The sequence below is a fragment of the Crocodylus siamensis genome, chromosome 1 (assembly GCF_052110815.1).
Source record: "Crocodylus siamensis isolate JL-2025a chromosome 1, ASM5211081v1, whole genome shotgun sequence".
NCBI classification, from domain to species: Eukaryota; Metazoa; Chordata; order Crocodylia; family Crocodylidae; genus Crocodylus; species Crocodylus siamensis.
Window position 1 is genome coordinate 124,689,302 of NC_143395.1, and position 16,748 is coordinate 124,706,049.

The window sequence follows — 16,748 nt, forward strand, 5'->3', positions numbered from 1 at the left end:
ACCTGGGGTGCTCAACCTCTGGCCCATGGGCCAAATCTGACCGGTAGAGCCATCGCATCTGGCCCACAGGACTCCCTGGGGGTTAGGAAATTTTGGTGGTAGGGGAGGGGTGGCCATTAATACAGCCACCGTCTCCCCCATCAAATTCCCAAGTCCCATGTAGCTGGGCCACGTCTTCTTCCCCCACAGCTGTATTGAGGCCAGACCACACTCCCTCCTCCCTGTGGAGTAGAGCCACATCCTTATCCTTTTCCTGCAAGGCAGGACCATGCCTCTTTTCCCCCTATGCAGGGCTGGGCTAGAGTAGAGCTACACCCATTACTTCCCTTCCCTCTGGGGCCACACCATGCCCACTTTCCCTCCACAAGGCTGAGTTAGGGCCAGGCCACACTCTCTTTCCCTCAAAGGGTAAAACCATGCCCCTTTCCTCATCCTGCAGGGCCAGGTCAAACCTGTGTCCCCTAAGAAGCTGGGTTGCCCCCCTCCTGCACTGCTGGATGGTGCTCATTAAGTCTGTTCCAGGCACCAGATTGGGACCATTGGTCAGATCTAGTCCACAGATCAACTGGGCACTGCCCATCTAGCATCCTGGGGAAAATGGTTGAACACCATTGATCTAAACCAGTGGTTTTCAACCTGTGGTTTGTGGACCCCTGGAAGGTCCTCAAAAGATGACTTATTATCAATCAAAAGTATGTGAATGCCCACACTTACAAGTCAAAGGGATCTGTACCTCCATTTGAAATTTCCAAAGAGCTCCACACCTCCATTCAAAACATTTTAGGGGCCCACAAATGAAAAAAGTTTGAAAACTATTGCTCTAGATGTTTGCATTAATTTTAAATAAGTCCTGGAAGGCAGAAAATGTCTGAGATTGTACAAAGGCAAATGTCATGCCTAAAATTAAAACAGGTAATAATCACCCACCTACTGGGTCGGGGTGGGTGATTAGAGACATATAAAGCGCGCATCAATCCCAGGAAAAATAGCAGAGCTTTTGATATAAGACTTTTAGTAAAGAATAAAGAAGAGAATGATTCCAGTCAGTATAGATCTGTGGAAAATTCATCTTGTCATACTGCTTAATCCTTTTTTTTTAAATTAAACTACAAGTTTGATTGATTAAAAAAGTAATAGACTGAATGCAATATCCTGAGACTTCTATAAGATATTTGATTTGATATCACATAGTATTTTGATTAAGAAACTGGAATGTTACAAATCCAACACAGATCATATTAAGCTGTTTAAAAATACCTAGTTTTAAAATGTACTTTGAAATGGGAAAGTGTCATTAAATGGGTTCTTTTCAATCCCTGTAAGATTCCACTGGAATCTTGGCCTTATTTCTCTTTGTTTTTTCAGTGACCAGAAAGAAAACATAAGATTATAAGACTGTAGATGATGCACAGATTGTAGGGGGGCAAATAATGACAAAGATTGATCATAGGCCTGAACTGCTTGGTAAACTGGATGGAAATCAAGCAGTATGTGCTTTATTGAGGTTAAGTAAAACATTTATCTAGGAATGAAGACTGCAAGCCCCTACTTACAGGTTTTCTGGGAAGCAAAAACTCTTAAAAAGACTTGGGTGGGGTCATGGTGGATTTACAGCTAAATAATTTTTGCCAGTTTTCAGGGAAGTCTGAGACATTGTTGCAGCACTTAGGGCACAGATGGGCATTCAGGCCCTTGCTCTAACTCATGGCACTTTACATAAAGTGTCCCAAGTTAGAGCTCTTCCCTCCCATCCCAGCCCAGCAGACATTTTACCTGTTGGGTTGGGGGCTGGGGGGATTGAGCCTGCCTGTACTGACCCTCCTGTCCAGCAGGCAGGAGCTGCTCCTCTCCCCAGGGGGGAGCTGTCAGGGGGGAGGGAGCAGAAAGCAAGCAACAGTGAGCTGCCTCTGGGCTTTGCCCACCCTAAACTGGAGGGAGTGGGGGTGTGGATTGGAGCTCCTCTGCCTTGTGGCTCCTCCCTCAGCGCCTCTGGCTGGGGTTCTGGGGGGAGCCAGGCCAAGTCTACTAAGCAAGGAGGCTCTGATCCATACTTCCCCCTACCTCTCCCTCCCAGCTCAGGCCAGGCAAAGCCCCCAGTGGCAGCTCGCTGCTGCTGGCTTCTGCTTCCCTCCTCCTTCTTCCCCCCCTGCTGACAGCCCCAGCCCCTAACAAGAAAAAAATTAACACTGGGGAACACAAGTTCCCTAAGGTGCACTAAAGCAGAATGCCTTCATCTGATACCTCATTTGAGGAGGGTTAATTTTTCATGCAACTGGCCACATTAAAAGCACCCTGCAGGCATGCATGTGTCACAGCATGGCTGCAGCGTGCTTTCAGGAGCCTGATCACGTGAAAAATGTAACTTCTGTCTGTGTCCTTAGGGGAAATTTTTTTTCAAGGGTGTGGCATGATCTTGAACTCCTTAATAGCCCGAGAGAAAGTAGTTTAGGAGCAATTTATGGAGGACAAAACATCCTGTGCTATAGCATAATCTTAACGTTAGTATTCTAAGCAGAGTCCCTGCCTCCTATAAACAGTGTAAAGCTGTTCATATGTTCAGACTGCCTATCTGTACATGTAATATTAGATATATGTAACTCCCCTATACATGCAAGCAGGGGTGGATCCAGAGGGGGTGCAGTGGGAATGACACCTCACTTTCAGGTGATGTCACAGTTGGGGACTTTTTTAAATCACCAAAACAAGAATTCCTCCCACCTGCCGCTCCCATACTCCTTTCCCTTCTGTGCTCAGCAGCACCTCGCCCTCCCACCACCCTGCTCCCCACCCACCACTACTGCTGTCCCCAGCTATCTAGCGGGAGGCTCCAGAGTTGTTCCTGTTGTACTCCAGCTGGCACCACAGGGAGCCAGGCTCAGCTGGGGATAGTGGCAGTGGGCAAGTTTCTTCTCCTTGCCCCACCCCCCAAGCATTCCTTACCAACACAAGGAGCAGGCTCAGGGAGGAGGAATGTATGCACTGCTGAGCCCATGCAGCCCAGGTGGAGCACAGCAGGAATGACTCTGGAGCCTCCCCACGCCCCTGCCCCCAGGTCAGCTGGGGAATGCAGGGGCAGGGCAGTGGTGGGTGATGGGAGGTAGGGGAGGAGTTGTGTGTGGCTGAGCATGGAGAGGAAGGTAGAGGGGTTGAAAGGGAGAAGGTAAGATTCTTACCTGACTGAGGGACTTTAAAATGGCCCCCACCTACTGCTCCCCTGGGGCAGTCAGCCTGCCCAGGTGATGGGGGCATGAGGGGAAAGATGGGAGTGGTGGTTGGGGGTGTAACCACCCTTGCAGTGCCAGTTAAGATTACAACATACCCCTCTTAAAATCCTGCCCCTGCATGGGAGTCTTGATTTTTAGTGACCTTGCAGAGCTGTGACATTTCATTTCAGTATATGGCACTCCCTGACTTCTCTCGTTTATCACTCAATCACTTTTTTTCTCTGAAATTTTAAAATGAGTCAAAATTAGACTCCCAAGTTTCCTTTTAGAATCTGAGCCAGGTTATCTAGTGTGAGTCAATCTAGCTTCACAGAGGCCAGTGAAGTTTACACCAGACTCAATTCGGGCCCTCTGGATTTGTGATTTTAATGTATAATTGGAGGGCTCGAGTTGACTCACCTGATATTATGACATGCTGGGAGAAAAACGAAAGATGGAGCAAGGAGTGGCTTCTACCACATAGCAACAAGCAGCTCCTATGGCAGAAACAGAAAGGAAGCAGCAGCTATCTTAGGTTTTATATAGTGCCTGTCACCATGGTAACTAAACATTGCAGATGATTAAGGGCATTGATTGAAAACCTTTGTCAAAGTGTATTTTACATCATGATCTCATGTCATCAGCTTAACTCTAATTGTAGCACTAAGTCTTTCTGTGTTCTCCGTGAAGCCGCTTACCTCCTCTCAGTCAGCAAAATGGGAGACCTGCTTTGCAAAAGGGTCATGAAGATTAATTAGTTAATATTTGACCCTGAAAAAATAAAATAATAACAATAATACCAAGCTCTTATCTAGTGACTTAACTCTGCTGATCACTTAGCGCTTTCTAGAATAGACAATTTTAGAGCTGGGGAAGGTGAAGCGACTTTCCAAAGGTTGCCCAGCAGGCCAGTGGCAGGGCAGGGTGTAGAATGCCATGCTCCCTGCTCATCTTTCTTATGCAGCTTTGTTCTGTGTCCCTTCTGTTCCTTCCATTTTGGGATTATTCCCAACCAGGCAATTGATATGCTAAATGATACAGTGCAGTTAAAAAAGCAGCTACCTGGATGACCTACCTTAAACCATCCCTCTGCTGGGCTATGGAGGGCTCATTTTGATGTACGAGATAATGGAGACTTGTATTATATATCACAGATGGAAAAGAGCCAGGATTCCATTGCTAAGTATAGGCCAGTTTGGTGAGTTTGGCTTTAGACAGTTGCTGTGTGGTCATACTGTGTCTGAAGATAACACTTTTTACCCTCAGCATATTTAAAATATAACATTTCCCTTGGGGCCAGGGACAGGAGAGAACACACCCTTTGTATTTCAGATGCACCAGCAGTGCTTTGCTGTAAGATCGCTTGCTATTAGTGTTCGCACAGATTAAAAACATGGGAGGGTAGAATAGGGCAGCAATGGAGAACCAGAGAGACTTTACTATGAATATCCTGGAAAAGAAATAGAATTCACAAGGCAATTCATTGCATCTCCTAAGGGGTGTGGTGAAGCTCAAGGTTTTCCAGTGCTTTCATCGGACACTCTGGCAAGACACAACGTGTGGTCAAAGAAAAATAGTTAATGAAGCAGCAGATAAGTTTACTCCACACCTGGCATTAGCCATCATTCGTCACAAGGAGAAGTGACATTTCTCCCAAGTAAATCCCCTCTGAGAGAGAGAGGCCTGTCTGAGTGGATCTACCAGTCCAGCTACTGCATCTTCAGTGTGACTGAAAGGCTCTGTCTGATTGCTGGTGGTGGCTTAAACACCCTCTGTTTTATTTCTAGTGAGTAGTAGAAAATTAAACCTGGGGAGGTGGCATGGAAGCAAGCAAGCCATGTTTTGTTTCCCTTCCTATAGAGCTAAGTCTTTGAGGATGAACTGATGTCTATGGTTCACTTATTTCTTTGGGATTTGCCTTAAATTCAGTTGCCTGATTGAAGAGTGACAGGACAGCACATTTAAGCACATTTAATTGAAGAATCTCTTTCCCTTTATTGTTGTTGCTGCAGACAATTTATTTGGACAATGACATCTCTTCATTTGTTCAGATCAGAGGGTCCGTTCCACTGTTTTGGGAGCAACCAGGACTTCAGGTAAATAAAATGGAAAATGAAGTGTTCTCTCACTACTTGTACTTGGGATCTAGATCCTGTGCTCTTTAACTTTAAAGGAAGCATGTTTGGCGTGCAGTGTATGTGCTCAGTCTCAAGGTCAGAAGGGAACATTATCATCACCTACTCTGATCTTGTGCATGCCCTAGACCATAGAATTTTATCAAATGATTATTACGTTGTCTAGTAAGATAAATACAACCTATAAATGCTATGTTGTCTACCCTCTCACTCTACACACTTGCCTTTCAGTTTACAAGACTTTTTTTTTTACTTCCAAACTATCCTCACGTTCTGTTTAGCATAGCCCTGAGTAACAGCATCAGACAGCTGTCAACTAAGACCAGCTCAGAATGTTTGGGTCAGAACTTATCTGCCCTCATCATGCCAGGCTTACACTGGGGAGTCATTTATAAATCATTCAAGTGGATTTAGCCTGGCAAGTCCAATATGAGAACACACAGGCCACATCTTCAGACAACTGTTTTGCCTTTTAAACCTGGTTCAACTCAGCTGTTCATTCTGGCTGCCCCTTCAATGAGACATCACGGAAGAGTTCAGGCAAGAGGCAGCCCGATAGGTTTGCATTCTCAGAATAGGGGAAGACAGAGTGTATATTTGAACACACGTACCTATAAATATGTGTGCATTGCATGTAGATGTCATGCAATAGCTTTTATAATTGAAACAAAGCTTTCTTTTTTTAATATTCTCTTGAAATTCAATAAATCTCTAAAGTTTTCATTGGACAAAAATACCAGCAGCCCTGTATTTGTGAAACCATAGGGATTATCCCTGAACCAAATTTTTATGGCTAACGGGCATCATTTCTAATTGGGCATTCTCTTCTCTCTCAAGAAGACAGTGGCATATATTTTTGTTTCTTCGGGGCTAGATTATGCAAACTTTACCATAGCGGAGGCTTGCTCTCAGGAGCACTTACTCCTTGGATGTGCGTGCTCTGGCACTGCTGTTGAAAGGGTTGCACAATCTACCCTGGGCAGAAAAACAAGGAAAGAAAAAGAACAGGAAGGAACACATGATGTGTTTTGAAAATGTCATTAATGCTCTTTCTACAGGAGGCAGACATTTGCTGGGCAAAATACTCAGCACAGTCCTCAACACTGTATGGCAATAACAATACTTAGCATTTAGTAAGAGGTTGAACCTAGTGCCACTGGGGTCAGTGTTACAACTCCCCTTTAGTTCACTGGTGCAGGATTTAGTCCTTGAAAAAAAAAACCCAAAGCACTGTATTAATCAGCTGATCTACATAACAAAAGATCAAACAAGTCAGGCTGCTTTCTCCCTGGAATTGGCAGTTCCCTAATGCTTTCTGACTATCTAAGGGAGAAAAGAAGGTTGGGTCACAGTGCACTCATGTGGTATAGCTTATGAGACACTTGAAAGAGGGTATTGGCTAGAGTAAAGATTTGTTTGACCATAAAAGGGGTGGAGGTATCTTGTTAATTAATGTTGCTCATGTTTTCAATTGTAATTGTAAATATTGCTGTCTCATAAGAGCCGCAGCCTTTGTACACAAGGACATTCTATGTGTGGGTGTGTGGTGCTCGTAAACAGGAATTTTTTCTGAGGGAGAGAGGGAGACATCTAGTGATTTAGGATTTCAGCAGTTTAGAGAATTGCTTCATATTTTTACTTCTATTTTTTTTAGGTTGGTTCCCATCATCTGAGACTTAACAGAGGCTTGGAAGCTAATGCTCCTGCTTTTGACAGGTAGGCTGCATCTGACTGTGATAGTAGCACAACCCCTAGGCATTTAACCAAAGTTCCACAGCTTTATATCCTGCCAGTGAACCACAGGTGTGGTGTTAGAGGCAAAAAGCACCTATTAGACCTAGACCTGCTGTTGCAGAATTGTTCCTTCCCACCCATTTTTTTCAGTGCTTTGCCCATTTGCATCTCTTGTTAGACATAAGGCACCCCCTTGGAAAATGCCAGCTCTTAAATTTCACTCATTTTTTACTACAGAAAAATAACACGGCAGTTGTTCTGTTGCAGAGAACTCAAAAAGACCACAACAGGTTGGAATGTTTTTGACGCTATGGCTTCCTACTTGAAATCGCTGGGTTTATGTTGTGAATCCAGTGGAGGTGTTTGCATTCCTAAAACTGCCAATATTGTTCAGCATTCTCTAACACTCTTAAAAAGGATCCCATAGTACCCCAGAGTACCGCAACACCCTGGCTGAGAATCACTGACATTAGACTCTTCATAACTTTTCTTCACTTTTTGTTCAAGTAAAATAAAATATCAGAGCTTTACAATCTGGATTTCTTTTCCTTTCCATGTTCATGTTACTCTACCAAACCGCCAGCATCCAACTCTATTGCCAAGGAAGATTCTGTGGGGGTGACTTTCTTTGCCCTTATCCAGAGACTAACCCCTTAAGATGCTATAGCTCTGCTAAAACCTGCCAAAAGTCCATATGGCAACTTGATTGCTTTCAGTTCTTGATCCTCAAGGGCTGCTGGATCTTGTCCTCTTTGGGCAGTCTCTCATGGACTTCAGCAGGAACACTGTCTCAGAACAATATGATGGGGTTTGTTTTGTGAATTTCCAAGCCCTTGACTAACCTAATCATGTAACTTTTATTGACAAATTAAAAATTATGTTCAAGCAAAATGCTTGCTTGTATGTAGGTATTTGTATTTTATTGGTGTTATTTATTGTGCTTTTCCTAAAAAAGTGGCTGTTACTGATAGTTTTGGTCAATGATTGGGAATTAGGGTTTTGTTGGTCAAAAGGAGTCCATACCCCAGAGAATTTGGGCCTAGATCCTTAAAAGTGCCTAAATCCCACTGATTTTAAATACATGAACACTTGTGAGATTCTGGGGCTTGCTGTCTTCTGGCTTACTGGCAGAGCTGTGCCCAACTGTCTCCCTGAACCTCCTTCACATTTGCAGGTTTTTGCTCAGCAGAGAAGGAATCTGCACATATAATCACAGCTCAGTCAGCATCACCCTATGTTGTGCAATCCCCAAGGTGTCACAGGCCATGTCTACACGTGATGCTGACTGTGTAGTTGTTACTGCACAGTAATTTAGGACTTGCATACACAAATAAAATGCTTGGAGTTACTGTGCAGTAGCGTCCCCCTGTGGCTTCTTGATGATGCGGACTGTGCAGTAGCTCATTGCTACTGTTCAGTAGCATCACATCACACTTTACCACACAACGCTACTGTGCAGTAGTAAGGAGCTACTATGCGGTCAACATTTTATGTAGATGCAGCCAGGGGGAAGTTAGCTCACCGTCTCACCTACCCAACAGAACCTGTAGTCATTATCCCAAGAGCTACCAAGCAGCTTCTTCACAAGCACAACGGAGGTATGGAATGGGTTGGAGCTGTCCCTCTTCCTCATGCACATCACAGTCCAGATGTCAGGTTTTCTCTGCTGCCAGAATTGTGCAAGACCATCCATTTTCAAGGAAGACTTCAGGATTTCAAGGAAGACTCCAGTACTCTTTCCTGCCATGGCAGGGGTCAGACTTGATGATCTGCTCAGGTCCCTTCCGACCCTACTAACTATGAAACTATCCCAAACTAGATCTTTAAAGGACTGTATTAAGAGGCTCTTTGACAAAAGGCAATCAAATATGTGTGCAGAAAAAGTCACTGGAGCCTAACAAGTCACAGCTGCTTTTCTATCTGTTTTGGAGTGGCCACAGTCTGTTTCTTTTTCACATCTGATGCTTTGACATGTTGAAAAGGCACTGAGAGAAGTGAATACAAATTTACCTTTTTTTTATACTTTATTTTCTCTGAGAAATCCCAGTGCAGTGCTCACATGGCAAGCCTTAACTTCAGTGTTTCTAGTCTTTGTTGTTAAAAAATCCTGTTTTCTGTGGACAAGGCCCTTGGTTCTTTTCCTTTTTAATTATTCTTCCAATTAGTGATAACAAAAAGAACAATATTAGTACAAAATTAGGCTTTGTTGCTGCATCTAGCTTCACTTAAATGAAAGGGATATTTGTATTGGGCAGAGTTTTGCCTGAACAAATCCATTGCAGAATTGGGGGCCGTAGCTTGTTACCCAGCTGATTTAGATTTATAGCCAGGTTTCTTGAAGGCAGGGCTGTCAAGTATATACTGTGTTTTACAGTGTGGCTGATTTCTTGCTTATAGGTCTTACTAATGCAATCTGTGACTTGTGTTGATGGTTTACTGTCACCTTTCAGCACCATTCTTGGGGCATGGCAAAACAGGCAGCAGAAGCCAACCTATCATTGGTGCTGTTTGTTAATTTTCATTTCATGTTTCTTCCTGCCATTACAGACCATTCGCTGTTGCAGGATATTCTTGCATTCAGAAGTTTCAATGTCTGGCTTGTGATAAGCCTACACAGCTTGTATAATACACATGCTTGCACATGTGCCTTGCGATTGATGCCCATAATGTGTCCCCAGTCGTCCTGCCTCGCACTCCCAATCTCCTCTGCCCTGTCCACCAGCTCCTGCCACTTCAGATTAGCCCCCTGACCCTAGCAAGATTTCCTTTTTCATTTTCTTTTTCAGTGGCTGTTTTTGGGGACTGAATGTTCCCATGGCTTCCACAAAAAAAAGATAGTGGTGAGGGGCAGGGACACTGCTGGGCTCAGCCAATGAGTGGTGTGAAGGGAAGCGAAAAAGAAAAAAAAAAGCAAAAAGCACCTGAAATCAGTGGCTGCCAGCACAGTGGCCACCTAAAAATAATCAGCAGCCAGCACAATTTAGGTAGATGCCTATCCTACCATTGATCTTGCTCATGATCTTGTAGGGTCAGAGCCATAAAATAGCTGCACATGTTACAATATCAAAACTTGTAAAGTTATTAATAGTCTAAGCTGTGTTTCCTTGACCGGGGCTTTACACTCAATAAAAGCAAAGTATGATTGTTACAATTTCTACGGTTACTATTATGACAAAAAAATGGAGTGAGGGACTGCATTTTTTAAATGTTGGTTAAAAGGAAACCAAGGTATATTTGTGCAGCTGTTGGTGCTGAAACTTTCATGTAAGCCACCTCTGCTGCAAGCACTTTGGAAAGGTTAGTTGCTATGCAAGAGTTATTAAACCAAACTGTGCTGCTGCTGCTGTTGCAGGCATATGATGCTTCTGAAAGAGCAATATGGAAAACAAGTGATCGTTAACCTGTTGGGAAGCAGAGGAGGAGAAGAGGTACTCAACAGGGCTTTCAAGGTAAAAACAGCCAGCATCAATGCAAATTAAATTGCTGAGATATTCAGTCTTGTTTCTCAAGGAGGAAGAATATTCTCAGGCTAGTTAATAGGCACCATATCTGAAGAAGCTAGGTAGTTTGATTTCTTAGACTATCTTGTCTCTTTCCCTTTTTGTGTAACATTTCATGAATAAAATATCAGAATGGTAGATATTACTTAAAAACTGGATGTTTTCAAACCAGCAAGGCTGAATGCAATTCATCGTACAGTACTCCAAAGAATTGGTTGAGGCAATTACAGAGCTATTGTCTGTTATCTTCGATAACTAGTTGAGGACAAGTGAAGTCCTGGACTACAGGAAAAGAGTAAATATAATATGCCTATCTTTAAAAATGGAACTGGGATCAGGCAGAGAGCATAGCAGCAGGCAGGGCAGGGAGTAGAGCAGCAGATCAGGAAGGGGGAAGGGCCCAGATTAGCACTTGGGGAGGTCACGCGGCTTTATTTGTGGCACACCTGCCAAAAATGTTGGCCCCCACTGGTTTGTTAGACCAGATGGGGCCTAAGTCTCAGCTGACTTTTTAATTTTTAAAAACCTAAAATTAGTCTTAGTTGACTAATTATGTGCGACCTTATTATGTCACCGTAGACTACCACAGGGTAGTCCAGCTAAACACAAGTACTACCCAGTGGGGCATTGTTTCATGCTCTGCAGTGCACATGTAGATAAGGCTGGCTGGGGCACAAAGGTGTTTCAGCGTGGGGCTAGCCAACAGGCAGCCCTCATGCTGAAGTACTCTTGTGCCCCAGCTGTCCCCTCCACAGCATGTGAAGCCCTGTCGGAGCAGTTCTGGGCTGGACAGGGGCCTTGGGCTGGCTTCTCTGATGGGGCTCCATGTGCTGTGGGGGGTGCTGTCTGGGGCACGAGGGTGCTTCCACATGGGGACTGCTTGCTGGCTAGCCGTGCTGCACTGAAGCAGCCTTGTGTCCCAGCCAGTCCCTCTGCAGCATGTGAAACCTGGTCAGGGCAGTCCAGGCTGGCAGGCTGACTCCTTGGGTTCTCTGCCAGCCCAGGCTCCGTGTGCTGTGCACAAATAAACTCCAGAGCAATATGGTCTGGAGTTTTTTGCTCCCAAGAGTATGTTCAAACAGCACACCCAGGAGCAAAAAGACTCTGGAGCAATAAGATCCAGAGATGATATGTGCCCATTAATTGCACATGTAGACGTGCCCACTGAAAGTCAATGGGACTTTTGTTCATAAGTGCCTGTCACTTGGAAAAAAGAGCTCTAATTCCAAAGCCATTTGGATGTTTTTGAATATATATATTTTTATACTTAGTAAAGTTTAATGCATTTTAGTTGTTGTGCTACAGTGGCCATGACCAAGCAAGCAAGAGGTCAAAATGATGTGAATGTCCTGATGGCTCAGCTTTTGAAATATTTATCATGTAAAATTAGACAAGGTGAAAGGCTTCTGTTTGGTTGGGTTTTTAAATAAAACACATTGGTTTACTTCTCTCAGTCCTGAGCCAGTGTGGGGAAAGTGTGTGCTAGAGACAGACTAGGAAAGTTATATTCATTTTGGTAACCAATCCCTCCTTTCTCCTCCCCTGGTGGTGGTGGGACTGACCGGGTAGTAGAAAGGGCAAAGTGACAATCTCCCCTGGTAGGAATGTAGCTGGTCCTAACCCAAGTTTGTGGTTCAAGACAAAAGGCACACAAATGGAGTTATGGACATCCTGGCTTATGTTCAGCTCAGCCACTGAATTTCTGTGTGACATAGGGCAAGTCACTTTAATCCTTTAGTTCCATTGCCTGTAAAACTGAAATAATGATGTTCATTCCTGAATAATGATGTTCATTCCCTTTTATAAAGTGCTTTGAAACCTATGGATAAAAGCTGAACAAAGTTATAATTATATCACATTACACTGTCTCACAAGTGTCAAGTATTAAGTACAGGAATATAAAGCAGATGTCCCTTATGAATTTTGGCACTGATTATTCAAGGTAGTTTACTTAAAATATCAACGTTCTCAAAGATCTTTTCACCATTGTTATTATCCTGGGCACTGAAATAATACATTTTTCGTATGGAGTCTCTCTCTCTCTCTCTGGGAATTCCTTTCATTGCAGTCAATTTTTGTTATTATCTTACAATAGGGAATCGCAACTAAATCAGAATTCAGGGACCTATCACATACATTGGTGTGTTTGTTCATTTGTTTTCAATAAAGAGCTGTTTTGGGATTTTTGTTATTAAGCTTTATGCCTCGCATAAAACTGTAAGTGATTTTGTGAAGGTAAACGGAACTAGATTAACGACATTAGAAATTGGCATTATCCATCTAAAATTATATTTATCCAGAACAGTGACATCTTGGATCATTTTCATTATACTTCTTTTTGTATGAATAGTTTTTAACTTGATGCATTTCAAAATGATCAAGTTAAAAATAGGCTAACAGTTAAGAAAGATGTAAATTGTGGAACTCTTCCCTTATTCCTCCTCTTTCTTAAATTTACTTCTTTTCATCTCCCTTCAATTTAATGTCTGTGTTAATTTCTTCGATCTCTTGGTGCAGTCTTGAAGTTTTCTTGAAATTGATTTAAAATATGTTCCTTACAGTTGCTGGTGTCGGTGCTGGTTCATTTTGACCAAGTAGGTCACAGTCACCAACACTATTAGTGTATGAAGGTTTTGGGGGTTTTTTGTTATTAATTTAGTAATGTGCTTCTGAACTTCCACTGTTACCTGGAACAGGAAGATGAAAATAAGTATTGTTCCCAGTAAAGCTGTTCATCTTACAAGCCTGACATAACCACTATAACTAAACATAATTATGTGTATAATGAAAGCATGGTGGCTGTCCAGGTTTCAGTAGTTTTGACACTGATGTGCACTGAGGTAGTGGGTAGATTTTGTCCCTGATGCAACTATAAATGTAACCTGCAGTGTGATAGAAAAGCAGAAAGGAAGTGTTTGAGTCTGATAACAATACAGTGAAACGCATCTCTAACTGAGCTAAAACAGCTTTGGCTTTGTCCATGTGGAGAAGTTGTATTGGTCATACTGATATTAGTCTTAATGGCACAGTCTCCATGTAGCCACTTGCATTTTGACATCTGAGTGGCTTCTTTCATTTTAGCCAAAACCACTTCCTAAGTGGCATGAGCCAAATGGAAAAAAGCACTCTCGTATTCCTCATACTAGGAGATAGAGGTAGACCAAGTGTTTGACAGTTAAAACAGTAACTCTCTATAGTTCACTGCTTTGCCCTTTAGTTCTGAATAATGTGTGTTATACATCGGAATTATTTTAGTGAAATCTGAGGTAATCAGATTAATGAAGGGCATTTCATGCCTGTTCTCTCGTTTGCTTTATTCACTGCTAACATTACTTTATGGTGTGTATTTAGGATGCAGTTTCACAATTTTTTCTTCTCTCAGATTTGGACTTGTCAGGGCCACACGTTTCTATATGTAATAGGGATAGCTGTAACATAGAAGTGCGGACTGGTTTTATGCTGGTGAATTTATGGCCCTAGTTTTACATCTTGTTTCATGTTGGCCTAGCTGTGCACACAAGGTTCAACCCACTCAAAGTTCTGTTAAGTAATGGGGCCGGCCAGCATGGAATTCCATTAGCTACACATCAGCTCCCTGCATCCGCTAGGGCCTGACTCCTGCAGGGGAAGCTATAAATGAGTATTTATGTGCCTTGCCATTGACCTATACATGCCAGCAGGCCCCCTACCTTTGTTTTGCAGCCACAGAGGTCCCACTATAGAAATTTGGTTCCAACCAATTTACTCCAAGAAGGGAAAGGACAGGAAGTTGACATTTTAAAAAGAAGAGTGGAATTGTGTACTTCCTTCTAGGTTTCTCTAAATTTACCAACAGCACAGTGGATTCAGGTGTTGTGTCAGCCATAACTTTGCTTTCCTCCTCTCCTTTTCCAAATAGAAATTGCTCTGGGCTTCTTCCCATGCAGCAGACACACCCATGATCAATTTTGACTATCATCAGTTTGCAAAAGGTGGAAAAATAGAGAAGCTGGAAAATTTGTTGGGGCCTCAGCTAAAGTTGCACTGGGATGAATTTGGCATCTTCATCAAGAGCAAGAATGTAAGTCCACGGTGAGTGTTCCTGCCCCTCAGTCCCTTTGGAGGCACAGATTGTGCCACATGCTGAACTGCATTTATCCCCTTGTTTGGCAGCTGCTTTAACTTTTCTCTGCTATTTACATTTAAAAGGTGTTGATTCAAGATTTTCATGTGACTTCCCTTTGTACCAATATGTTGCCTTTCTACACCAATTTTTCTATATCCAGACTACATAGACCATTTGAAAACTTAAGATCTCGGTTTTTTCCCCTACCTTTAAAGCGATTTCTTAGAATTCTGATTCTCACAATCTATGCATAGGCAGTGTTCTCATCTTTACAATTATTTTAATTAGGTGACTTAGCACCATATTCATTTCAGGTTAGATTTGCTTCTATTAGGACGTTCATTTCCTGTCCATTGAATTGTTTTAACTTTTATAGAACCTATTTAGTTATCATGATAGGAAAGATCTACCTAGATGTGAAAGCATTTGTTGCAAATGAGGCTGAAAATATTAATTTGTTGATTATGTGAAGAGAGTTTGCAAAAAAAAAATGCCTTTTGTATATAGTCAGATCTGGAAGTGAGCTATTGAATTTAGCCTTTCTAATAAATAATCCACCACAATTTTAGGAGCAAGAACCTATTTTGATAGAAATTGACAGAAGTAAAAATGTCATTGTTTAATTAATCTTCTGTATTGGGTTCTTTTCATGACTACTGACAACATTTCTGAGTATGCAAAATACAATAAGTATAATCAAATGTTGCATATAAGGGTTTGCTGGGACTTGGGAAAAATTAATCCCTATTTCCCTCCACTATTTATTCTGCTGGTGTTTTGTAGCCTTTTTCATACATTTTTTTAAAGCATGAAATGGTGGTCACAGTTGGAATCAAAATTGAGTGCATGGACTAATGGTCCCATTGTATATGCTCTTGTATTTTTATAGGATATATTATTATAGGGAATTTAACAGGGCTACTTGAAATCTGTTTTGAGGGCATGTACAATTTGTGAGCCAAATTTGGCTTCAGACCTTAGCCAGGCCTCCATTTTTTGAACCTGGAAAATTTCTAGCATAAGTAATTGCTGGTGTGGTTTTGCAGTTACAGTCAGCTCCTCAGACATCTAAATGAGATAAATTATGTTGGCAAGTACTCACATATGCAAAGTGTGGGTGGAAAAATGCAGGCAGAGTGTTAGAGTACCTGGCTTCATTTACGTGTAGGTCAGATGCAATTTTTGTTGACCTGCTAACTGGTAAAGCTTTCCCCTGGCAAATAAGAAAGTTTGTCAGTATTTGTTTGACATGGGGACTCCTAATAACCTGCCATACATCTCTTTATTCTTTGTTTGGTTACCAAAGTCTGCAAACGGGTACCTTCCGAATGAATTGCCTGGATTGTCTGGATCGTACTAATAGTGTGCAGTCCTTCATTGCACTTGAGGTAAGTTTATCAAAGGCCTTTTCTGAATACAGTCTTCTACCACCTAGTTTATATCCTGCAGGAAAAAGCAAGTGGGGGGTTCTGGGTGATGTAGTTTTGTCTTGCCAGCATTAAGATATTTTCGCTTGTTGAGTTTTAGAACAATGGCCAGGTGAAATTCCTAAAAGGGGAGAGAAGAGGAAATATGGAAAGTATTTTTTCAGGTCTCTTCTTCCTGTGTCCAATTCAGGTTCTTCACACACAGCTAGAGAGCCTAGGGTTGAACTCAAAGCCTGTAGTTGAGCGCTTTGTGGAGTCTTACAAAGCAATGTGGACTGTCAACGGTCACAATCTGAGTAGAGTTTTCACAGGCAGTCGTGCCCTGGAGGGAAAACACAAGGTAAAGGAGAATATAAGATCTGTTTGTTCATGTGTAAGTGACAGAAGCCTATAAGCTGTTATTCTAGGTGTCATTTGTGCTGATACCTTTTCTCCATGCAGGTAGGAAAGCTGAAGGATGGAGCCCGTTCAGTGTCACGTACCATTCAGTCAAATTTCTTTGACGGTGTGAAACAGGAAGCCATCAAATTGTTGCTCATGGGTGATTTTTTCAGTGAGGAGTATGCAGACAAAGGAAAGATGCTTATGGACAACACTGCATTGCTGGGCAAGTCAGATATAAATCTGTCATCTTACTGTTCTCG

General features: G+C 42.5%; 1 protein-coding gene across 2 annotated transcripts in view; it reads left to right on the forward strand.

The window, feature by feature from the left end:
• SYNJ2 (synaptojanin 2) overlaps nt 1-16,748 on the forward strand; it is a 117,426-nt gene that overhangs the window by 65,774 nt on the left and 34,904 nt on the right. For both annotated transcript variants that reach the window (XM_090042043.1, XM_090042053.1), the window contains exons 5-11: nt 5,216-5,299; nt 6,993-7,054; nt 10,425-10,521; nt 14,471-14,643; nt 15,984-16,065; nt 16,295-16,444; nt 16,546-16,711. In XM_090042043.1, coding sequence (XP_089898169.1) covers nt 5,216-5,299; nt 6,993-7,054; nt 10,425-10,521; nt 14,471-14,643; nt 15,984-16,065; nt 16,295-16,444; nt 16,546-16,711 — 814 coding nt within the window. The remainder of the gene's footprint in view (nt 1-5,215; nt 5,300-6,992; nt 7,055-10,424; nt 10,522-14,470; nt 14,644-15,983; nt 16,066-16,294; nt 16,445-16,545; nt 16,712-16,748) is intronic.